At 39.8% G+C, this 22,002-nt stretch overlaps 1 protein-coding gene across 1 annotated transcript in view; it reads left to right on the forward strand.

Moving 5' to 3' along the window:
• The window catches only part of MARCH6 (membrane associated ring-CH-type finger 6), a 60,049-nt gene extending 41,573 nt beyond the window's left edge, over positions 1-18,476 (forward strand). The window contains exons 21-26 of the mRNA XM_021707420.1: positions 1,379-1,513; positions 5,933-6,022; positions 8,627-8,759; positions 11,574-11,709; positions 14,752-15,365; positions 17,415-18,476. Coding sequence (XP_021563095.1) covers positions 1,379-1,513; positions 5,933-6,022; positions 8,627-8,759; positions 11,574-11,709; positions 14,752-14,842 — 585 coding nt within the window. The 3' untranslated portion in view covers positions 14,843-15,365; positions 17,415-18,476. The remainder of the gene's footprint in view (positions 1-1,378; positions 1,514-5,932; positions 6,023-8,626; positions 8,760-11,573; positions 11,710-14,751; positions 15,366-17,414) is intronic.
• Positions 18,477-22,002: the final 3,526 nt, after the last annotated feature.

The following is a 22,002-nucleotide window of genomic DNA, read 5'->3' on the forward strand; positions in this document are numbered from 1 at the left end:
TGCCAGGCGGTTCTCGAACCCGCGGGCTCAGGCAATCCACTCCCCTCAGCCTCCCAAAGGCGCGGGATTACAGGCTGAGCCACCAAGCCCAGTTACTATGTACTATCTTAATGTCACAACCCAGTCAATGTTTTGGGGATAATACATGGAATTTCTTGCAAATTCAGTAATCTTTTGACTAATGTGAAAATGAAAGTAATGGAAATATTGCTCTCAATAAACTTGATTACCACAAATATAGGGCTAAAAAAACACTGTAAGATGATTATCCAGGTGTGATGATGACTGCAACTGGTAAATATGTTGAGGTCACTGCTTATGCTGTTTCTTTTGTGTAATCAGCTTTAGTTTTGTATCTGAATTTATATTGGATTTTACAGAAGTTTAATATCCATTTAATATTAGAGTTGAACAAAAATATTCATTTTTCTAGCGAAAGATACATTGTATAAGTGGAGGGGTTAATTGTCATTTACTCTACAAGGTAATGAGTCATTTAACTGTATTTTAGTACAAAAATCAGCTAATTCCGGTTTTCATTTGATATTCTTCCATATTATTAGAATTGCCATGTAAAGAAGCAAGTACTGCATCTTCAAGCACACCATATAAAGTGTCTTGTTGAGACAGGTCTGCTCACTGAGGCTACCTGAAGAAAAAGAGATGCCATCAGAATCCAAGGCCACTTGAAAACTTTTGGTCAAGATTTCACAGATGCTGTTTTGTAATAGTACTTCCCTTTGTGTCAGCTTTATTCTGGTTTTGCCATTTCGTTGCATTCTAGAACTATGTTGATAAAGTAGTCTAATACACGGTGGCTACATGGCTACCATATTGGACAAGTAGACATAGGATGTTTCTATCATCACAGGAAGTTCTCTTGGACCATGCTGTTCTAGAGGAAGCCAGTTTGATTAGCTGTATTAATGAGTTTAACTAGGATTGTGCACAGCCCTTCCACTATACCAGTCCACCTCAGGCATCACAGGTCAATCTATAGGTGGGCCGCAGCTGGTTGGGGCCTCAATCAGTGGCTTTTCTTGGACAAACAAAAGCCGAGTCCTGAGATTGGGACTGTGTAAAAAACAGCTACCGATGTTCATTTTATTTTAGGGACTTGAACACCTGCAGATTTTGGTATACTCAGGGAACCTAGAACCAATTCCTCACAGATACCTGGGTACGACTGTGTAGTTGTTCTGTTAGTCGTTGGGTGAAAGAAGACAAATAAACATCAAAATGAAAATAAAAGAGTTTGTTTCAAAGTCAGAACTAGGTCCTCTTCAATGATGAAATGAATAATTCAATGAGAAAAATGAATCGTAAAGGGAAGTAAAGACCTAACTTATGATATGATGGTTCTTTTGTTTCCTAATAGATAATGAAGACTTTGATAGTTGCAGTGCTGCTGGCTGGAGTTGTCCCTCTTCTTCTGGGGCTCCTGTTTGAGCTGGTTATTGTTGCTCCCCTGAGGGTCCCCTTGGATCAGACTCCTCTTTTTTATCCATGGCAGGTAAATGAGTATCTTTTGCTCATTGTATTTCATTAAGGATTTGGGATTGAAAAGCAATCCTTAATTATTTTAAGTGATTTTAAGCAGTTGGTTTAGAAAAACTCCTTAATTTTTTTTTTTAATCTAGGAACCCTTATAAAATTGTTAAATAATGTCCTTTCATGTTTTGCTTTCAAGATATGCAGGTCATATAACTCCTTTAAAGAGGTTACTTTATAGATTGAAATGTCACTATTCATGTAGGCTTCTCTAATATTTATAGGTACAAACTAATATGTGTTGTTGATTTTTCCACCTTTGAGGAAGAATGAAACATCTTGCTCCTTTTGACTTTGAGGCTTTAATATTTTTGAATAATTACAGCATATTTTCGCACAAAGTCACAGGTTTATTAGAAAGAACATCATTCTGAAGGAACCCATGTAAGCCATAGTTCAGATCTTAAAGCTCATGGAAAGAGAAGTTTAACTTTTCTGTTGAGCCTGAGATTTTGAACATAGAATTAAGATCTCAAGTTCTTAGTAGATATTGGGAAAAAAGAATCAGACACTGACTTCAAGCATTCAGAGGCTTTTTAGCATTGTGCTTATCTTTTCTTAGTGTATTACAGTCTATTTTTTTGTAAAATGAAAGTATATTTGGGCTATATTTCCCTTCTTTCTAGATGGATAACCTCCACATACTTTATTACCAAAAAGTATTTATTGTAGTGCTTTAATGTGTGCCCAAACCCTCAACTGTATAGCCCATATGAAAATGAGGCCAGTGCAGGAATTTCCTAAGGTACTTATATTCTAGTGGGAAAGCTAGACAGGTACACAGGTGGTCTGTGGTGTGATTAGGGTAAGCACAAGGAGCCAGGACATCATGGAGGAGGGGTATTTAACCTAGCTTTGGGAGTTTCAAATGTGGTTTTCTGTAAGAGATAATATCTAAGCCAACCTAACTAGTAGAGTACAGAGGAGTAAGAAAGGAAGAGGTATATTCCAGGAAGGAGCCAGTGGGCACACTTAGAAGTGAGCCAGAGCATGCATGTCTAGGAACTGCCTCATATCTACTCTATCCATAAGCTAGAATCAGTGAGAGAGAGGGAAGTACACATCTGACTTAAAATGGTTTGATTTAGGTTTTCTATTTTAGGATGTGTGAAAGCAACTCATTCAGTAGAAACTATACTTTGAGTACCCATATGACCATTCTGTTTTTTACTTTCAGCACAGTATTCAATAAATTGTGTGAGATATTTAATACTTAATTATAAAATAAACTTTCTTAGGCTTCGGTTATACCACAAGGTGAATGAATAAATGGATGAATGAGTGACTTAAAAATAAAGGCTTTGTGTTAGATGATTCTGCCCAACTGTAGGCTGATGCAAGTGTTCTGAACTGTTTAAGGTAGCTAGACTGAGCTGTGATGTTCAGTAGTTTAGGTGTATTGAGTACATTTTTAACTTACAATATTTTCAACTTATGATGAGTTTATTGGGATGTAACCCCAGCGTAAGATGAGGAACATCTGTAATTAAGCATGTGTTACGCCTTTATGGAAGAGCTGTATTGCAAGGTAGTCAAATAGCATCAGTAATTGAAGGAAAATGATTTTTTTAAACAGAATAATGCCAGCTAATAAAGGTTAGAAGGACTAACACACATGGAAAAGTAGTATTTCTAGAAGATAAGGATTATCAGGAGTGGGAAATTGCTGAGGGGGAGGGTATGGGATTGGCAGTAGTGAGTTTCTGCTGGGGGGAGGGGCACACCTCATCAACAAGGGTACCTGCAAAATGAACGTTTGTATACTTAACTCTGAATTGTACATCACATCTTTTTTTTTTTTTGAGTTGGAGTCTCACTCTGTCACCCAGACTGGAGTGTAGTGGCCGCTCCCGGCCACCACAGCCTCGACCTGCTGGGCTCCGGCGATCCTTCCGCCTCAGCCTTCCAAGTAGCTGGAACTACAGGCGCGTGCAACCATGCCCGGCTAATTTTGATTTATTGTAGAGATGAGGTCTCACCAAGTTGCCCAGGCGGGTCTCGAACCTGCGGGTTCAGGCAATCCCCTCACCTCGGCATCCCAAAGCGCAGGATTACAGGCTGAGCCACCAAGCCCAGCTATATCACATCTTTAAAATTAAAAAATAAAAAAAAAAAGAAAATTAGTATTTTGTAGTACCTAACAAAATAATTGATTCCAGCAAGGTTTGTCAGTAGATGTTGAATCCATCAGGTGAAAGGTTTGATGTGTAACAAGTTACCTTACAGTTTAGTAGCTTACAATAGCCAATTTAATTTTGTCCACAGAGTCTGTGGGTTAGACATTAAGACAGGGCATATCGGTTTGTCTCTGCTGTATGACTATACATCTGGAACCTCAGCTGGGAATATTAAATGGTTGGAAATGATTTGGCAGCTATGACTGGAATCGTCTGGGGACATCATTGCTCAGGGTATGAGGGTTGATGCCGGTTGTTAGACTGGTGACTAGGGCTATTCGGTGTGCCTGGGCTTCTTCACAACTCGGTAGCCTCAAAGTAGCTGGGCCTTTTATATTGCAGTTCAGGGAAATGAGGGTCCTTACAAACAAGGTAGAAGCTACATTGTTTTTTATGCCTCGTGTCAAAAGTCCTGCAGTATTACTTTTCACTACATTTTACTGGGTATAAGCAAGTCACAAAGGTGGCCCAGATTTAATTGAAGGGGACATAGACCCCCAACACTTGATGGGGGAAACATTTGCATACCATCAAAATGAAACATTTTGATACTATCACTTTGCTTGTTGGCAATGTGTCACCTTATAGGTTGCTTGACAGTCTCAAAGGGAAACAAACAGACAACTTTACAGTGAAAGGGTCAGGCAGACAATACCTAACCCAGTCAGTGCAAGCACAGCCTTGGGGTAGATAAGACAGGTATTATGTGCCTCCTGACATTATACAGTACAGTCCTGCAAAGGAGCAGAGCAGCCCCAGGCGTTGAGGAGCTGTCCTGGCACTGCCAGCCTGGTCCCAGTGTTCTCCTTTTGGACATAAACAGTTTCACAGAAGATTGCCATTATACAAGGTCACTCTGTGACCATGATAAAGCAAGACAAAACAAATCCTCCCTCTAGAGTTGTGTATAGACATAGACAGGACATGACCATTATCCAAGCCACAATAATAACCAAATCAAACCTTCCCCTTTCCTGGCTAATATGACTGACTCTGCTTCATTACCATTACTTTTAGCCTTTGTTTGTCACTTTTTCTAGGTAAGATTTTTAAAGATAACCATTAATAGGTTACTCTGCTTTCTTGTTTTGTTTTGTTTTGAGTTGGAGTCTCACTCTGTCACCCAGACTGGAGTGCAGTGGCCGCTCCCGGCCACTGCAGCCTCGACCCACTGGGCACCGGTGATCCTTCCGCCTCAGCCTTCCGAGTAGCCGGAATTATAGGCATGCGTTACCACGCCCAGATGATTTTTTGATTTATTGTAGAGATGAGGTCTTGCCAAGTTGCCCAGGCGGGTCTCGAATCCGTGGGCACAGGCAATCCACTCACCTCAGCCTCCCAAAGTGGGATTACAGGCTGAGCCACCGAGCCCGGCTTTACTCTGCTTTCTAATAGCATTAGTTATATAGCAAAGCCATGCTTCCTTAAATCTTCTCCCAACTCCCTAACACAAACTCAAATCCTATAATAAAGCCTTTTCCCACTTCTGAGAGGCTTCCAGTTCCCCATGCTGTGTGTTCTCCTTTGCTGCAATGAGTAATAAATGCACCTTGTTCAGTTGCACTTGTTTCTTAGTGGTCTTGACAGTGGTGCCCACTATCACCTATGAAATCATCATCACCTTGGAGAATTGACACTGTCAAATTTTTTAAATGCTTGTGTATTATGACCCAACAGTTTGACTTTTCAGTATCATCTGCGTATGTGCAGGAGGCACGGGCAAGGTTGTTTCTGCTAATACATTATTTTTTATAATAGCAAAAAATGAGAAGTGACTCAGATGTCCATCAATAGAGAATGGCTAGATAAAATGTGGAATATCTGTGCTTTGGAGTTCAGTGTAGCAGTTGAAAAGAAACAGCCTAAGAATGATTTGAAGTAAAATCATGTCATTTATTTTATTTGCTTATTGAGTCACCATTAATGTCCACAATTTTCCTAATTCTCTTGGGAAAGTAATAAAGATTTCCAAAAGATACAGAAACAATCTTGATGGAAACACTGAACTTGAACTGTTGGTGGAAAAGAATTCCCTAGATTTTTCATTATGTGTTGGTCTTTTGCAAAATTGTCAATCCTGCAGAACTTCTATTTTAAAGTGAAATACTGCGATGTAAGAAAATGACATAGCCTCTCTGCTGGTTTTATTGTTTTAAAAAACAACAACAACAAAAGTGTGTTAAATGGTTTTTACTACCCTATAGGACTGGGCACTTGGAGTCCTGCATGCCAAAATCATTGCAGCTATAACGCTGATGGGCCCCCAGTGGTGGTTGAAAACTGTGATAGAACAGGTAAGCAAAATCAGTTTTCAGAGAAAGACATTCTGGAATTGTTTGTAATCGTGTGTGGTTGTTGGATTTATTTTTCATTTTTCTACATTTTCTTTAATGAACATTTATAAACTTTTTTTTTAAAGAGAAGATAGTTTTATTTTACCACTGTATGGGAGAAAAAGTAGTTTTTCCTTTAACCCTTATGGGACTTTTTTGGTTAAAATGGACCCCTGTAATAAAAGGCTAATGAGAAAAATAGAAGGTTATTAAATATTAAAGTGTATATATCATATATACATGGGAGATATCCAGGAAGTGAGTAATTTTCAGAGAGATGGCTTTGAATTCAAGTTAATTGTCAACAAGAATAGTAAATACTTAGAAAAAGTGACAGGACAAAGGAAAGGGAATTCGAGTCTCTCCTGTGGCAGAGGGAGGAGGCAAACACATGGCAGCTGAGGCTCCTTAGTACAGCTTATGAGAGTCCTCTGGTACCATCTCGAGGCCCAGAGGGTCTTTAACTGTCTCCAGTGGGTAACCTTTGTCCTCTCTGGGAGAGGCTGGAGTGGGCACCTTTTGTCTTTGTAGATTTATGTCCTGCTTGTAGGCAGTAGAGGTAGGACAGAGAGCTTTCCTGCATCTGCTGTTTCTCTGTTGCCTTCAGCTCAAAGCAGTACTTATGCCAAAGCAGCATGTGTGAGGGTGGTATATTCTGGTTTCCCATACTACCATGAGTCTTCAGCAACCACTTTAAGGTCTTCCCTTATGTGAAGGTTACCCAGTAGCTTAAAGTGTCTAGAGCCCTGTCCAAAGTAGAGGCAAAATGATCATACGTGCTTTTTTCAGGGCAGGAGTCCTGATGAGGAGTTCTTTAATACTTTAAAAATATTAAAGTTTCTAAGCCTATAGCAGGTTAGGGGAAGAAAGGTTATTGCTTGAGGTAATAAATAGAAGAAACAGGGGGAATAATAGTATGAAAGTGGAGCTGTTTAGGAATAATCTAGCTACATAGTACTTAACACTATTATTCTGGAACTATCAGATAATATGGTTGTTGTGATAATCTTGAAAAAGGCAGATTGTGCTCGAGTACTCTGATAATAAGACTAGGAAATGTGGTAATTCATTTTAGGAAAATTTCTATTCAAAATAGCCAACATAACAGATTTTGATACTTTCTTCTTTAAGCTTTAGTTATCCAGAAAATGTGTTTGTGGGCACCCCTTTTATCCCTAGACCAGTGCCAGATAAATAAACTATTTCAGTTCTGCAGCAGTAAAGGAGCGTCTCCTTTTGACGTATGAGAAGTATAGGCAGTAGTTCTCAGCACACTGTGCACAAGAAAATCAGTTTAAAAAATGCCACAACCTCAAGATTTTGATTCTTAGGAGCAGGGGTGAGGAAAGCCAGGAGACCGCTGTGTGTCTGTCTGTATCTCTAAGTACCAGCTAATTCTGAAGTGTGATGGATTGGGGGGTGGGGGGTGGGGTTCCTGGCTATATATCCCTTTAGGATCAGAGCGTGGTCCAGATCACTCTAGTCTCCAGGTGGCTCCAGCCCTTGCAAGGGAGTGTGAAGATTGGGGTTTATTCACAGCTGGGAGCTATGAAACATCATTGACCTTTTAAAATAGTTTGCTCTCTAATAGGATATTTTCTCATATGTGTGTGTGCGCGCATGTGTGTGTGTGTGCGCGCGCGCGCGTGTGTGTGTGTTTGTAAATTTAAGTAAAAGGTTGGGATTGGTTGAGAAACACTGGGATGCCTTGCTTCATTGAAATGCATTTGGGTTGACTGTGTTTTGGGGAATGGAAACATGCCTTTGGAGGGTTAAGCTGTTTACCATTCAGATGCCGAGTGATGGGACTGAGGCACACTACGTCAGTTGACTGGGCCAGGAGAGTCTTTAGTGCTGTGGTTGAGACAAGAGGGGAAGAGAACAGCGCTTCTGCCTTGACCCTCTTATACTCCATCCATATTTTTCATTCCCAAGGTTTTCCGCCCATTCTTTCCTCTGCAGTACTATGTAGAATTTTCTGGATAAGGTGATGGAAATGTTCCAGAAATATTTGGATTTTCTTTTTAATATGCACTAAGAATTATTTCATACTAAGTTTTTACATAAAATACCTTTGGATTTGCTAAAATTTGATTTATACAGGCTTTTCAGAAACATGTTTCCCATTTACAGCGTTTTCTTGTCATACTCAGATAAAATGAATGCAGTCTTAAGAAATAACACAGGTCACACTTATATAAGATGTGTGAAGTTCCTTTAAGTTATTTAGTCTTCAACTAATTACTGAATATTGTCTGGTATTGTGTGGTACAAAGATAGGATAAATTATTCTAGGTTAGTGTCTTATCTAACAACTTAGCAGAGCTAGCTGCAAAGTGTTAGTGGGTAAATGCATTTCTTTAGAAACTTGTGGGCACCATGTTTATGTTTGTGTTCCAGAATTTGCCTTGATTTTGGAAAAAATAACCAGTTTGAATTCTTTGGGGTTGGTGGATTCAGTTCATTGTAGCTTGGATTCAGTAGAGATTGCTCTATTAACCTGGAGGAATTTATTTTGTATCTTTGTTCTAAATTATTTGTTTGTTTGTTTTTTCAATGTTTCAGGTTTATGCAAATGGCATCCGGAACATTGACCTTCACTATATCATTCGTAAACTGGCAGCTCCAGTGATCTCTGTGCTTTTGCTTTCCCTGTGTGTACCTTATGTCATAGCTTCTGGTGTTGTTCCTTTGCTAGGTAAGTAATGCTGGTTTTAGAGTCTTGAAAGAGCATTTTTATGGACATTCTTATCACTTCCACTAGCAAGGACTGTCTGACTCTAGATGCTTTGTCAATGTAAATCCAGCTAAAACTGATTTCAAAGTATGACTTTTCTTAAATCTGACTACTCAGGATAAGATTAGAAGGATTGATTATAAATTTCTTTGATACAGCTTCTTTTTTCTAGGCAGGCAATAATGTATTGAAATGTATATGTCCTGCAAAATAGTATCAGATTTCCTTCAAACTGTCTTCTCCTAATAAGAAGTGCTGAGATTTGTACTTACAAAATTAGGTAAAAGTGTTGTTATAGTTAATTTAAAAAAATTATTTAGTGTAAAAGGAAAACCAAAGAGGAGATGCTAATGTGTGACACGTGAATAACTGGAAAGACGCTATCTTGTTGTGTACTGAAGAATCCTTTCAGGGCCTTTGCCTAGCGTATTTTCAAAATTATAAGTGCTAAGTTTTCCCTTAGTTTTCCCTTCCAAGTCCTTCTCAATCCCCTCTTAGTGAACAGTGTTACCATCCAACACACTGGAAGTTAGGAACCTTGAAGGTTATCCATGTCACTTTATGCTGTTTTCCATATCTGTTGTTTCCAAGTCCCACTGACTTGCCTTCGGAATCTGGTTTCTCTTCTCTGGTACCTTTGCTCCTGGCATTTGTTGAGGCAGTCCTCTCACATGTTAACTTCAGCAGCCTCCTATCTGGTTTCCCAGCTTTGAATCTACTACCACCACTAATTCATTCTCCACATTGGCCACAATGTCCTTTCAAAAGAGTGATTCTCATTGTACCTCTTTGGTGAACATTTTTCATTGGTGTCTCTGTGGCCTTTAATACAATCCAACTTCTTGGCATAGTTTACAAGGCTTCTTCTCTTGGTTTTATCCAGGCTTCAGTTTGACATCACTTCATGTTGTATTCTCAGAGTTTTGGTTAAACAACCACAGAATGGCCTCTTCTCAAACACATGCCATTTCCTCTTCTCCCCACATCTCTCTGCACCCTTTCATGTCTCTTACCTTTCTGTCAGAAATGTCCTTTCCTTTTTAACCACAAGAAAAGGGTTTAAAGAAGAAACACAACCAAACTTTGTATTGAAGTGAAACATGCAAACAAGTGTGCAATCTTACCATGTCTTACCAGCCTTTTAGAAGTCCCCTTTGTGTGTGCCCTTCTTTACTCTTCAAGGTAGCTACTGGCTTGATGTCTAAGAATCTGACTGCTTCTCAGTGAATAAAGATATTAGCCAGATAGCTGGGCACGTTGGCTCGAGCCTGAAATCTTAGCACGTTGGGAGGCCAAAGCAGGAGGATTGCTTGAGCCCAGGAGTTCAAGACCAGCCTGGGCAACATAGTGATACCCCATCTCTACAAAAAAGTAAAGACTACAGGCACACACCTGTAGTCCCAGCTACTTGGGAACCTGAGGGGGAAAGATTTCTTGAGTCTAGGAGTTCAAGGCTGAAGAGAACTATTATCATGCCACTGTATCATGCAGCCTAGGCAACAGAGTGAGGCTCTGCCTCTAAAAATAGAAAAAAACAGAGCAAGACTTCATCTCTAAAAAGATAGTCAGAAAGCAAGCTAAATACCGGTTTGTATAGAGGAAGAATAAGCAGAGTGTCCCATACTCTGCAGGATAGCATGGGAAACGGGAAACAGTTAAGTTGAGGGAACAGGAGGAATACATGGCACTGCTTTCTGGTTCCTTCTCTGTAGAAACTTCAAGGCTTTTATTTGGTTTGAATTGTGACTGTCAGGTATCAAACTTACTGCATTTAAGTTTACATACAAAAATATATTTCAAAGCCCATTACTAGTTGATAGAACACTTCATTAAAATGAATCATTTTAACTCTTGAGAATGACCTTTTTTTAAAAAAATGTACTGTTTTGGCTATAGTAGGAATGTCCTATTGTCTTTTTAAAATATTAATACACTACTTATTAACATCACATTCTGCTCATTAATTGTATATAGACTTGAGAATTACTGTTTGGATTTCCAAACCAAAACTTTTAAATATTTAAAAAAAAAATTTATTGTGAGCTTTGTTGGAAAGATGTTAGAAGGGAAGAAGGGTGATCAATGAAAAGTTTTAGCATATTTTTGCCTTATTTAGATGCTTCACATAATTCTGTTATGAAGAAACAGGTTCTTAGAGACAGAGACTTCTGCCCAGAGTCTAGCTGTTAAGGAGTAAGAGCAGGATTCAGACTCCAGCCTCAACCTCAGTGTGCATGTTCTTTCTGCCACAGCACACTGTTATGGTGTTTGGAGTCATTCGGTTTAGGCTTTTAACTTTTAATTTTTTGTAAATACTTCCTCTGATTTTAACCCTCCCCCACCCTTGCCTACCAAGGAAGAGTTAAAACTCAAGTTAAATATTAGAAAAACAAATGTTTGTGTGCTCTAAACCTTAGAGGATGTTTTTCATTATATAAGCAGTTTTATTTATTTTTCTCTTGAAACTGTCATGCAGTTGAAGTGTACAAATGACAACAGTCCTTGTGGAAATGAGAGTCCAGACTGTTAGAGCTGGAAGGGACCTTTGTAATCATCTATCGAATCTAGCTCCCCTGTTTTACAGAGGAGAAAAATGGGTGTCAGAAAGGGCTTGTGGCCCTCACAGATTGTAGAATGCTGGCAGACTTGGGACTTAGAAGACTCGTCTTGAAAGCCTGCACTACTGCACCCCAGTCCATTCTCCTCAGGGAAAGGCCATAATTCATGCCACTGTTATCTCACATACATGTAACCTTTTCCTTCTGTGGTTTACAGGTGTTACTGCAGAAATGCAAAACTTAGTCCATCGGCGGATTTATCCATTTTTACTGATGGTTGTGGTATTGATGGGGATCCTGTCCTTCCAGGTCCGCCAGTTTAAGCGCCTTTATGAACATATTAAAAATGACAAGTAAGTCTGGAGTTCCATTCATCTAGCTGCTCTTGTTAAGGTGTTTTCATTTCTTAATTTTTGTGTCTAATGTGTGCAGGAGGTGCTGGCAGAGTAGACGTGAGAGGTGCAGGAGAGCGGAACCAAGGATGTGACTGGCTGAGCATTAGGGAACACAGAGTTGTCATTTATGGAGCTGGGAAAGACTGGGAGAAGCTGGTTTGGGGAGGAAAACTTTTTAATGCCTGTTCTAAGTAAATTTTCAGTCTATTTTCACATGTTTTAGTTTGACAATATATGAAATAGTTTTAGGTAGAAATAAGAAGTCAACATTAGGAACGAGCAGCGCCTACACACACCCTACTTGCTCATGTGGGTTCATCTACATGCTCTGAGCATTGCACAGAGAGGCTCTGAGGTTACTGCACAGTGTTGTGGGGCTGTCTTGAAGAAATCGTTAAAAACTGCCACTTGATCTCAGCTTGAGGACAGCCAAGGAAAACACCTTCCTGGGATAACATTTAGCCTTCCGTGTCTTAACTGAAGGCTGAATCATCTGTCTAGCAAAGAAAGTAAGTTTACAATTATCCATCCCATGCCTGGGAGAACCTCATACAGCTGCTGCCTTTGTGTCATTATTAACAGTGTCCCCTTTTACTTGTGCATGTCCAAATTTCCCCAACAGATTACATGGCCACCTTATTTACTCTGAGGACCCTTAAGAGTAATATTTTTAAGAATAAAATTCAGACCAGCCATGGTGGCTCAAGCCTGTAATCCCAGCACTTTGGGAGGTCGAGGTGAGAGGATTGACTGAACTCAGGGTCTTAAGACCAACCTGGGCAACTTGGTGATACCTCGTCTCTACAATAAATAAAAAAAATAAGCCGGGCATGGTAGTACACACCTGTAGTTCAAGCTATTTGGAAGGCTGAGGCAGAAGGATCGCCTGAGTCCAGCAGGTTGAGGCTGCAATGGCCACGAGCATTCCACTGCACTCCAGCCTAGGCGACAGAGTGAGACTCCAACTCAAATAATATTAATAATAATAATAAAAAAATAAAATTGAAAGCATTCAGACTTCTTAAAGACTTACTGACGTTAAAAGATCCAAATACACTTAGGTAGTCAGAGTACAGAGGACTGTCAGCTGATGAGAGGAGAAGGGCACTCTCAGTGATGAGAGTCAGCTTTATCACTTGGCCTGCTTTGGCAGAGCAATAAGTATCACAGACAGAGTGATGGATAAGACAGGTCCTCAGGAGCTTTCTTCCTGCTCTCGGCACCTGCCTGTCTATACTCCTGCCCTTACCAGCTTTGCCTCTGCCTCTTAGCATTTCTCATTCTTTATTTTCTGTTTTCTCCTGTGGCCCAGTGTACTCTTCTCGTTTACCCATCTTTTTCTTCATGTGCATGTCTTGTCTGCCATTGAATATATACTTTAGCACAGCACTCGATTTGTAGGAGTTGCTGAGTGTGTGTGTTTGGGGTGGGGGTGGGCTTGGGGCATGAGAAAGGGTGGTGGCCTAAGAGAGTCAGGCTAGAGTCTCCTTTCCCTGCCACTGAGCTACTTTTTGTATTTGAGCAAGCTAATTAACATTGCTTTTGTCTAAATACTTTTTTTTCACTTGCTTTGTCATTGACACACGCTGACCAAATTCTTAGCGTATCTTGATGTGTTAGGCGATTATTGTGTGCCAGATAGTGCTGTACGTATTTTATTAGATATTGCTCAGTTATCACAGTTTAAAACATTTACAAAATCCTCACAGTTTAAAAAACAAAAAACAAAACACTGGTTGGGACACAGTGGAGATGGAATGATTGACTTCAGGAGAAGAACTGGTGGGACAGAAGAAAAGGGATAAAACAGGGAACCTGGATAAAGAGGCAGTGGGACCAGTGCACTTTTTAAAAAAGTGACATGTTGAATCACTAGACATAAACCGCCAGAATGTCTCCTGGGGCCTGTGTGCATGTACAGAACAGTGATGGCTGAGAGTCAGGTGGGGAAGGTAATGAGGAAAAAGAAGAGGCATCATGTTGAGCCCTACACGCATGCCAAGCCTTTGTCCCCAGGGCTTCACGTGCCTTCTCTGCCTTGCTGTAGTCACGTGGCATGGGCCTGTTGGTCTTGTGTCACTGTTCTGTGCAGGCTTCCTTCCCCTCAGTCTCCTCACTTCAGCTGCATAAGCTTTTCCTGACACACTCCTTGGTCTGCAGTGCCCCAAACAAGTGCCCATGCATACTTGTGCCCAGCCTCTATAGCTAGTGGCTATCCTGCTTTCGTTACTGCTGTCGCTGGGAGTCTGCCTCCAGCCATCTGCCTACAGATCTTCAATGAGCCTCCTTCTCCACAGCTCCTGCCCTTCCCTGTCACTGGAGATGTCCATCTCCCTGGAGAGGCTCTCTGGTCACTTCCCTGTCACTACAGCCTTTGCCATTGCCTCCTCCCTGTTATCACATATATGAGCAGCACATTTTGTTCTGTTCTCAGAGCATCACCTCCTAACTGCTGTTGTGTACACTCACTGCCGGCCATCTTCCTTTTGACCTCACTAAAATCTGTCCATTGATTTCTCCTTTTTTTTCTAGAACTACAGCTTTTCAATTCTTACTTTTGTTCCTTCCCAGCTTTCTGATGGTCATGTTTTGAGTCTGTCTCCTCAGATCTGTCCACTAAGCTGTTTTATAAAATCTGAACCTTAATAGATAAATCTCCCACCTAAATTTACTATGACCCCCCTGGCCCCCAAGTGCCTGAGTTTATGAGAACCCCTAACCCATTATCTGATGCACATCTCTGTTGCACAACCTCCTAGGTCTGCTGCCCTTTGCTGCTCCTGTGTCTTGCTGCAGATCCAGACCTACCGGGAAGGCACCTAACTGCCTTTGCAGGTGTTCCTTCTAGACTCCCCTTCCATCCACCTACCTAACCACTGACAGGTTTTGAGTAGGAGTAAGATCTGACTATTAAAAAATACATCACTGGCTATTCTTAGGAAACGTGTTTTACTCTGTAAGCTTGTACAAGAGAGTAACCACCCTGTTTTTACAACCTAGATACCTTGTGGGGCAGCGCCTCGTGAACTATGAACGGAAATCTGGCAAACAAGGCACATCTTCTCCGCCTCCACAGTCATCCCAAGAATAAAGTGGTTGTCTCAACTCCTTGACCTTCCCCTTGCCTTTACGTGTCCTTTTTTGTGGACTTCTCTCTTCAGAGACTTTCCCCAGTGATCTCTCAGCGCTGCTTTTAAGTTAAATGTCTTTGGTTTGTGTTCTCGGCATCCAGGGAGCAGCGGTGTAGGCTCTACTGCTTTCCCTGCGTCTTCTGACATCACTGCTGTCTGAGATCTGTATATGTGTAAATAGAAGTTCCTTGATACCCCAAAACCTTGGATTAAACAGAATGTGCATTGTACATCTTTAAACAAATGTATATTAATTTATTAAATCTAGTTGTCACTTTATTTTGAACCTGCTGTGATCTCGACAGGAAACGTGCCACAGAGCAGTAGTGCACAGGCAAGACTTTGCAGTGCCGTCTTGTGAGTGCAGTGCATGGCGTTCCTAGCAGCTCTCCCCAGGGAACTGTACATTCTGTCTCTTGGCTGGTCAGACCTTACTGAGAATGGAAAAGGAAGCAAGTAGAAATCAGCAGTGGAGTGTCTGTGGTAAGAAAACATGAACTGTGTGCTTCACTGTCAGTCCTTTGTGGAAGTTATTTTGTATAACACCAAAGCTGTTGTACATTTTCTACTGCCTGATTTTTTTCATGTGTCTGTGTTTGTAATATTGTATAGTATCTTGTGCTAGGTGAGGCAATTATTTTTAATTTTGATAATTTAATATTCCTAGTGATCAGCATTGGGAGTTGGGTTTCTGTGCTTGTTAGGGGCATGTCTTTACTTAGAAGTAAGGGAAAAGTCCAAATGAAGACTTTCGTTAGTTCCCCCCACTCCACCCTCCTTTTCCACACACAGCTATTTCTTTTTGGTAGCAGTGGCTAAAAGTCATGCAAGATAATAAATCTTTCAGAATAACATCACCAACCATACTGCATCTCACTGGATTTAGGACATTCTGAGATGCTTGTGAAGTGTGGATACGGGTGTGTCTTAGATTGACAGCCTGAGAGAAGCCTGGTTAGAATATCTAGTCTTGCTGGTTAGTACACCATTGAGTGAGGATTAGGGAGTACATATCTCCTGCTTTTTCATGAGTGAATCCCAAAGTTTCCAAAGCTTTTTTGTTTACAGAATAAAATAAAATCAACTCAATTTTATCTGTCCAGAAGGAAGCTGGCTGAGCTGGCCTTTTAACATAGGAATGTATTTCATTGGAAGTATTCTGTAAAATCTTAGAGAACTGAACCCATACACATTTGATTTGTCTTTGTAACCAAAGCTTCAAGTTAGAAGGTTAGAGAAATAGAATGGATTCGGTACTTGATCCAAGTATTTAATAGTAATGGTATATTGTAAGGGTAGTGCTTGATTTTTAAATGATAATTTAGAAGTTCTCATAGAAAGTGCACAGCATAAGTTTTCAGAAACTATACAATAATTTTCATATAGTATTAAAATCCATAGACTAAAACCTGAGGGTTTTTAAAATATGAAAGTCAGCCAAACATAAGCTATCAAACTCAAGAGCAACGTATTCTGGTTGTTTTATATTTTAACAATTTTTCCCTAAGTGGTAAGCAGATATTTTAAAATATATTTTTTAAAAAACATCAGTATCAAAAAAAAAAAAAGCTTGACATAGGATTCAGTGTTACACTCTTTGGCACTTTGGAGCAGTCCTTTCTCTTGTTTTGAACTAAGGGCTTTGCTAGGCCTACCTACTCAGAAGAACTCTAGTGTAACTATAAAAAATTAGCATTTTAAAACATAATGCCACCTGTCATGGTGTACATCTATATAGATTGTTCTCTTTGGGAGAAAAATACTATTGAATTGGTCATATACCTTGATTATATTAACTTAGGCTTCTTTTTTAATTTTTCAAAGAATTTGTAGATCTTGATATAAAGTCATTGGGATACATCTGTTTTAACAAAGAGATCTAGGCAGATACTACAAAAGGTTAAAAATTGTTAATCATACAGAATTTTAAATGAATCTTATCAAATGTTTTGTAAAAAACAATGTGAATGGCCAAAAAATTGCTCCCATTTCACTGGCAGATAACTTATATGGTCTTACTTAAGAATTCCTCCCTGGTTTTTCAGTTGTGCTTAGTCCTGTTGTTTTCAGTAAAATAAATACATTCATAAGGAAAGCATTTTCTGGTATCATATTTGCTTGGGTTGCATCCAGGTTTTATTATTAACCAATAGTCTTTTAAATATATTAAACCCATCATTCAGAAAGTGCTAGCTAGTGTTGCTACCCTTCTTCACTTAGAATTTTTTGTTTTTAATCATAGTGTAGTTTTGCTTCATTTTACATTGGGCTAAAATAGTCTTTCAAGAAAGTTTACTAGGAAAGAAGACCTTTTTGCTTTGTTTTTATTATTTATAAATTGAAGACAAATCAACATTTGGGGTTAGTTTTATATGACCAGTTATCAAATGGTCATAGTATGAAGTGCAGTTGTTCATTATTAGCAAATTATGTTTGAGTTTTAATTATTAAGTACTAATAGTTGAGTTGAAAACTGAAGAAAAATGCCAATGTGAAGTTTGTGTATAGCCTTAAAAAGCTCCTTGTATTTAGGTGATTTTTTCTCTTTCTGTTAGTTCACTGGAGAAACAATGGAGGTGGTACATCTCAATTCCAGATGTAAACAAAAAGAATTTTTATTTCAACATTTAATATAACTGTTATTACTGTGGATTCTTGTCTTGTGTTTTTTCTTTCCCTTATTCAAGTAATAGAACTTTCCTTCATGATTTGAACCTAGATATGTCATTTCTGTATTGGCAAAATGCTATTATTAAAGTGTAATTCTTGAATTTAGGTTGGATTGATGACTTTTTAAAACAGAACAAAAACACTGGACATTGCTTCATTATATTACGTTTGTACATGCACACACATACAGGAAATCGTAGTGCCATTATAAGAACACTGGCATTTTTTGCAACTCTGCAGGTTAGCTGCTTATATTCATTTTCAGGATTGAGTATTCTAAGCTCTACTTACTGTGAAAAGTTTTTTACGTTGTGAAATTAAAAGGCTATGTTTAAAATACACCTTCAGAATGTTAATTATTTAGCAGCCAAGATTGAACTAAAAGTCTTACAACTAAGTGTTATGAAAAGCCTCTTGTGATTTCTCATTTCCTTGATTAAGCTGTCTTGTTTTTACCTACTTAATTTGTCCCCTCAGTCAGATGTTTTTTCAGCCGATGACTGCCCTGTGTTATTTTTTTAAACAGCCATTATGAATAAGGGCTTCTTTCAAATAATCCTTGACAGTATCTGTGGCATTAATATAACATAAAGATAAGACAGTATGTGTATGTTTTCATTCCTGTCTATTTTGTATGAGTGCCTCATTTTGTAGTCATGAAAGTTACGCAGTACCTTAAAAGAAAATGTAATTTTAGAGGCCAGGAGTAACTGTTATAGAAGGTAAATAGTTTATAGAAGCTAACTTAGTTATTTGGGGTGTCAGTTTTCTAGGGGTGTCAGTTTTCTATTAAAGCAAATACCTTAGATACTCAGACCAATTATATGTGTATATATTCTAAAATGCTCTCTTTTTATGTGGTCATTTGTTGCCTTCTAAGTTGAGAGAACAAAATTGAATAAAGTAAATGTTAGTTGTAGCCTAGTTTTTTGGTTTGTTTTTGTCTTGTTACAAGACTGCTTTAAGATTACAGAAATGTGCATTATTAGTCAGCATAGGTAGATACTCCAGATATTTGTAACACAATGGGTAAGAAAGATAACTCAAAAGAAATGTGATTATGGCTCATTCCTTTTATTTGAAGTTAGAAAGTATACTTGCAGAAGACACATCACCTCCTTTCTGTCTCCCCAACTTTGACCATAGACTGACCTCCCTGGGAAGAGCCCCTCATCTTGTGCCTTAGTACATAGCAAGATACAACCCACTTCTGCTACAAGATCCGAAAGTCAGAGCTTCACCAGGGTTGTTTGTCTCTTCTAGTTGGATACCTTGATAGACTAAAACCAATCAGATCCATTTTACTGGTTAACCTTGTGAACCAGAGACAAAGGGAAGAATTACCAGTGATTTTTTTCCCCTTGTAAGTACCCTGAGTGACCAGATCCTTTTGCTTGAGAGACTGTTTCTAATTCTTTTGTTCCTAGGTTTGAATTTTTTGCCACAATTTTTTCCTCAATCAAGTGCATTTTTGTTTATTTTATTTTATTATTATTTTTTTTTTTGAGTTGGAGTCTCACTCTGTCACCCAGACTGGAGTGCAGTGGCCGCTCCCGGCCACCACAGCCTCGACCTGCTGGGCTCCGGCGATCCTTCCGCCTCAGCCTTCCAAGTAGCCAGAACTACAAGCATGCGCTATTTTGTTTATTTTAAAAGCAGGATTAGAGGAAATGCTGTTTGAGCTATAGACATCTCTGATGTGTGCAGTTGAAACTTTTTTAGCAAAGGAAATTACATGGGAAAGTTCAGAAACTGACCATTGATCTCCCTTCTTCTAGTCTGCAGTTTGCAGCTCTTCTTGTTGCAGAGAGTGATAAGGAGAACGATGTATCAAGGGGCTGAGGAGGTAACATTTCCCTCCTTCCCAGTTTTCATTTTGATGTCTGTTTTGTTACTGGCACTGTACTTAGTACTGCAGGTGAATGAGATGTGATATCTGCATCAGGGAACCCAGTGGAAAAGAACAGAAACACGGGCAAAAGAATCTATTATAGAGGTATGAATAAGATGCCATGGGGAACACAGAAAGGATTCACCTGGGAGAGTCATGACCCAGCTACTCTCTCGGTTACTGTTGCATCCATGGGCATATCCCCCCTCCCCCATTCCTCCTGAAGTCTAGTTCTGCTCAATCCCATATTTCTCTCACAAACTGTACATAAGTAAACCCTAGGTGGAGGGCCATTTTTGCACCATGTTACATTGCTTAATCATCATCTTTTTGATACTTTTTCCTTTTCATAGGTAACAGTGCCTGAGCTTTTTTGCTTCTCCATGCTTGTCCAGTAACTCTTCTTTAGGACATAACCAGTGAGGAGAAGTTTCAGACCCAGCAACTCCATCCATTCACTCATTTGTCCTTAGCCCATAGGTCAGTCCCTTCTGCTGGCTGTCCATTGGTCTGATGCAGCAGAGAGTCCAGAAATAGAACCATATGTATGTGGTTCAACAGTGGACAGCTGGCTTTTGACTGAGGTCCAAAAAAATGGAGCTAGGATAATTGGACATCAGATCAAAATTAAACTTAAAATGGATTACGCGGGAAGTCCCCAACATATGAACGTGTTCTGTTCCAAGAGTGCATTTATAAATCTAATTGTTTTTAAGTGCATCGAAGTTAGCCTAGGGTACCCAACGAACACAATTTATTCAGCAGGCTATACTGACACCTGTTGGAGAGAAATAACACATTAAAAAACAAATGTACATTAAAAGTTTGTAACTTGAAGGTTCATACGTGTAGGGCAGCAGTCCCCAACCTTTTTGGCATCAGGGACCAGCTTTATGGAAGACAATTTTTCCACAGACTGGCAAGGTTGGGGATTATCAGGCATTAGATTCTTATAAGGAGCATGTAACCTAGATCCCTTGCAAGTAGGGTTTGCACTCCTATGAGAATCTAACACCATTGCTGATGTGACAGAAGGCAGAGCTCTGCTCACCAGCCACTCACCTCCTGTGCAGCCCCATTCCTAATAGGCCACGGCCTGGTACTGGTCCGTGGCCTGGAGCTTGGGGACCTCTGATACAGGGAACTTACTGTAGTCCTAAATCTAAAACCCAAAACTGTATAATTTCTAGAAGAAAACAAAGGAGAACATATTGAGCCTTGGGTTTGGCAAAGATTTCTTGGATACAACCAAAAGCATAATCTGTGAAGAAAAATGCTACTAAACTTTATCAAAATTGAAAACTTCTCCTTGAAGGATACTATTAAAGAGAACAAAAATATGAGCCACAAATGGCAGAAAATATATGCAAAACATTTCTGACACAGAATATGTATCTAGAGTATGTAAAGAGGTCCCAAAACCAAATAATAGGTAAACCCACTTGGCCATTTTAAAAATTGGCAAGTTTTGTCGGGCTCGGTGGCTCAGCCTGTAATCCCACACCTTTGGGAGGCTGAGGTGAGTGGATTGCCTGAGCCCGCGGGTTCGAGACCCACCTGGGCAGCGAGACCTCATCTCTACAATAAATCAAAAAATCAGCCGGGTGTGGTAGCGCATGCCTGTAATTCCGGCTACTTGGAAGGCTGAGGTGGAAGGATCGCCGGAGCCCAGCAGGTCGAGGCTGGGCGACAGAGTGAGACTCCAACTCAAAAAAAAAAAAAAAAATTGGCAACATATTTAAAACAGACACCTCACTAAGGAGGATATATAGACAAGTACATGAGATGGCCAGCACACTTTATCACTAGAAAATGCAAAATAAAGCCACAGTGAGATACCACCATATTTTACTGTTAGAATAGCTACGATTAAACATGCCATCCCATGTGAGGGTGTGGAGGAACTGTAACTCTTAGATTCTGCTGGAGGGAAGGTAAAGTGGCACAGCTACCTTGGAAAATAGTTTGGTAATTTCATACGTCTTTAACATTCCTAGCTGCCAAGAGGAAAGAAAGCTTATGTCACTCAGAAGACCTGTCCCTGAGAGTTCTTGGCAGCTTTGTTTTGTAGTAGCCCAAAGCTGAAGCAGTCCACATGCCCCTCAAGAGGCGAAGGGAAGAATGCATCGTGGTGATCCATGCGGAAGGGTAGGGCGTGACAATAGAATGGAATTCTGTATTGATGCACAGCATGAGCACTTCTCAAAAGAATCATGCTGTGTGAAGTAGACCACAAAAGCACTGTATGATTTCACCTCTCGATAATGTGAGGTAATCTACAGAAATCTATAGAAAGGTCAGTGGGCACTAGAGGGGAGGGACTCGAGGGATTTCAAGGGGGCGTCAATGTGGTTCTGGCTTGGCATGCATTTGTATTCAAATTATATGCTTTCAATTTGTGCAGTGTATGTCAATTACGTCTCAACTTTAAAACAGCCTTTGTTCATACAGGCTCTCTTAAGGGACTCTGTCATACTTTCTCTTTCCTTAAAGTGCCACTACCTCTTCTTCACTTGCTTCTGACTGATGACTTGAACTTATTCTTCTTTCACTAAGATG

This window comes from Carlito syrichta, unplaced genomic scaffold (assembly GCF_000164805.1).
Source record: "Carlito syrichta isolate Samal-C Ts95f unplaced genomic scaffold, Tarsius_syrichta-2.0.1 Scaffold317641, whole genome shotgun sequence".
Taxonomy (NCBI): domain Eukaryota; kingdom Metazoa; phylum Chordata; class Mammalia; order Primates; family Tarsiidae; genus Carlito; species Carlito syrichta.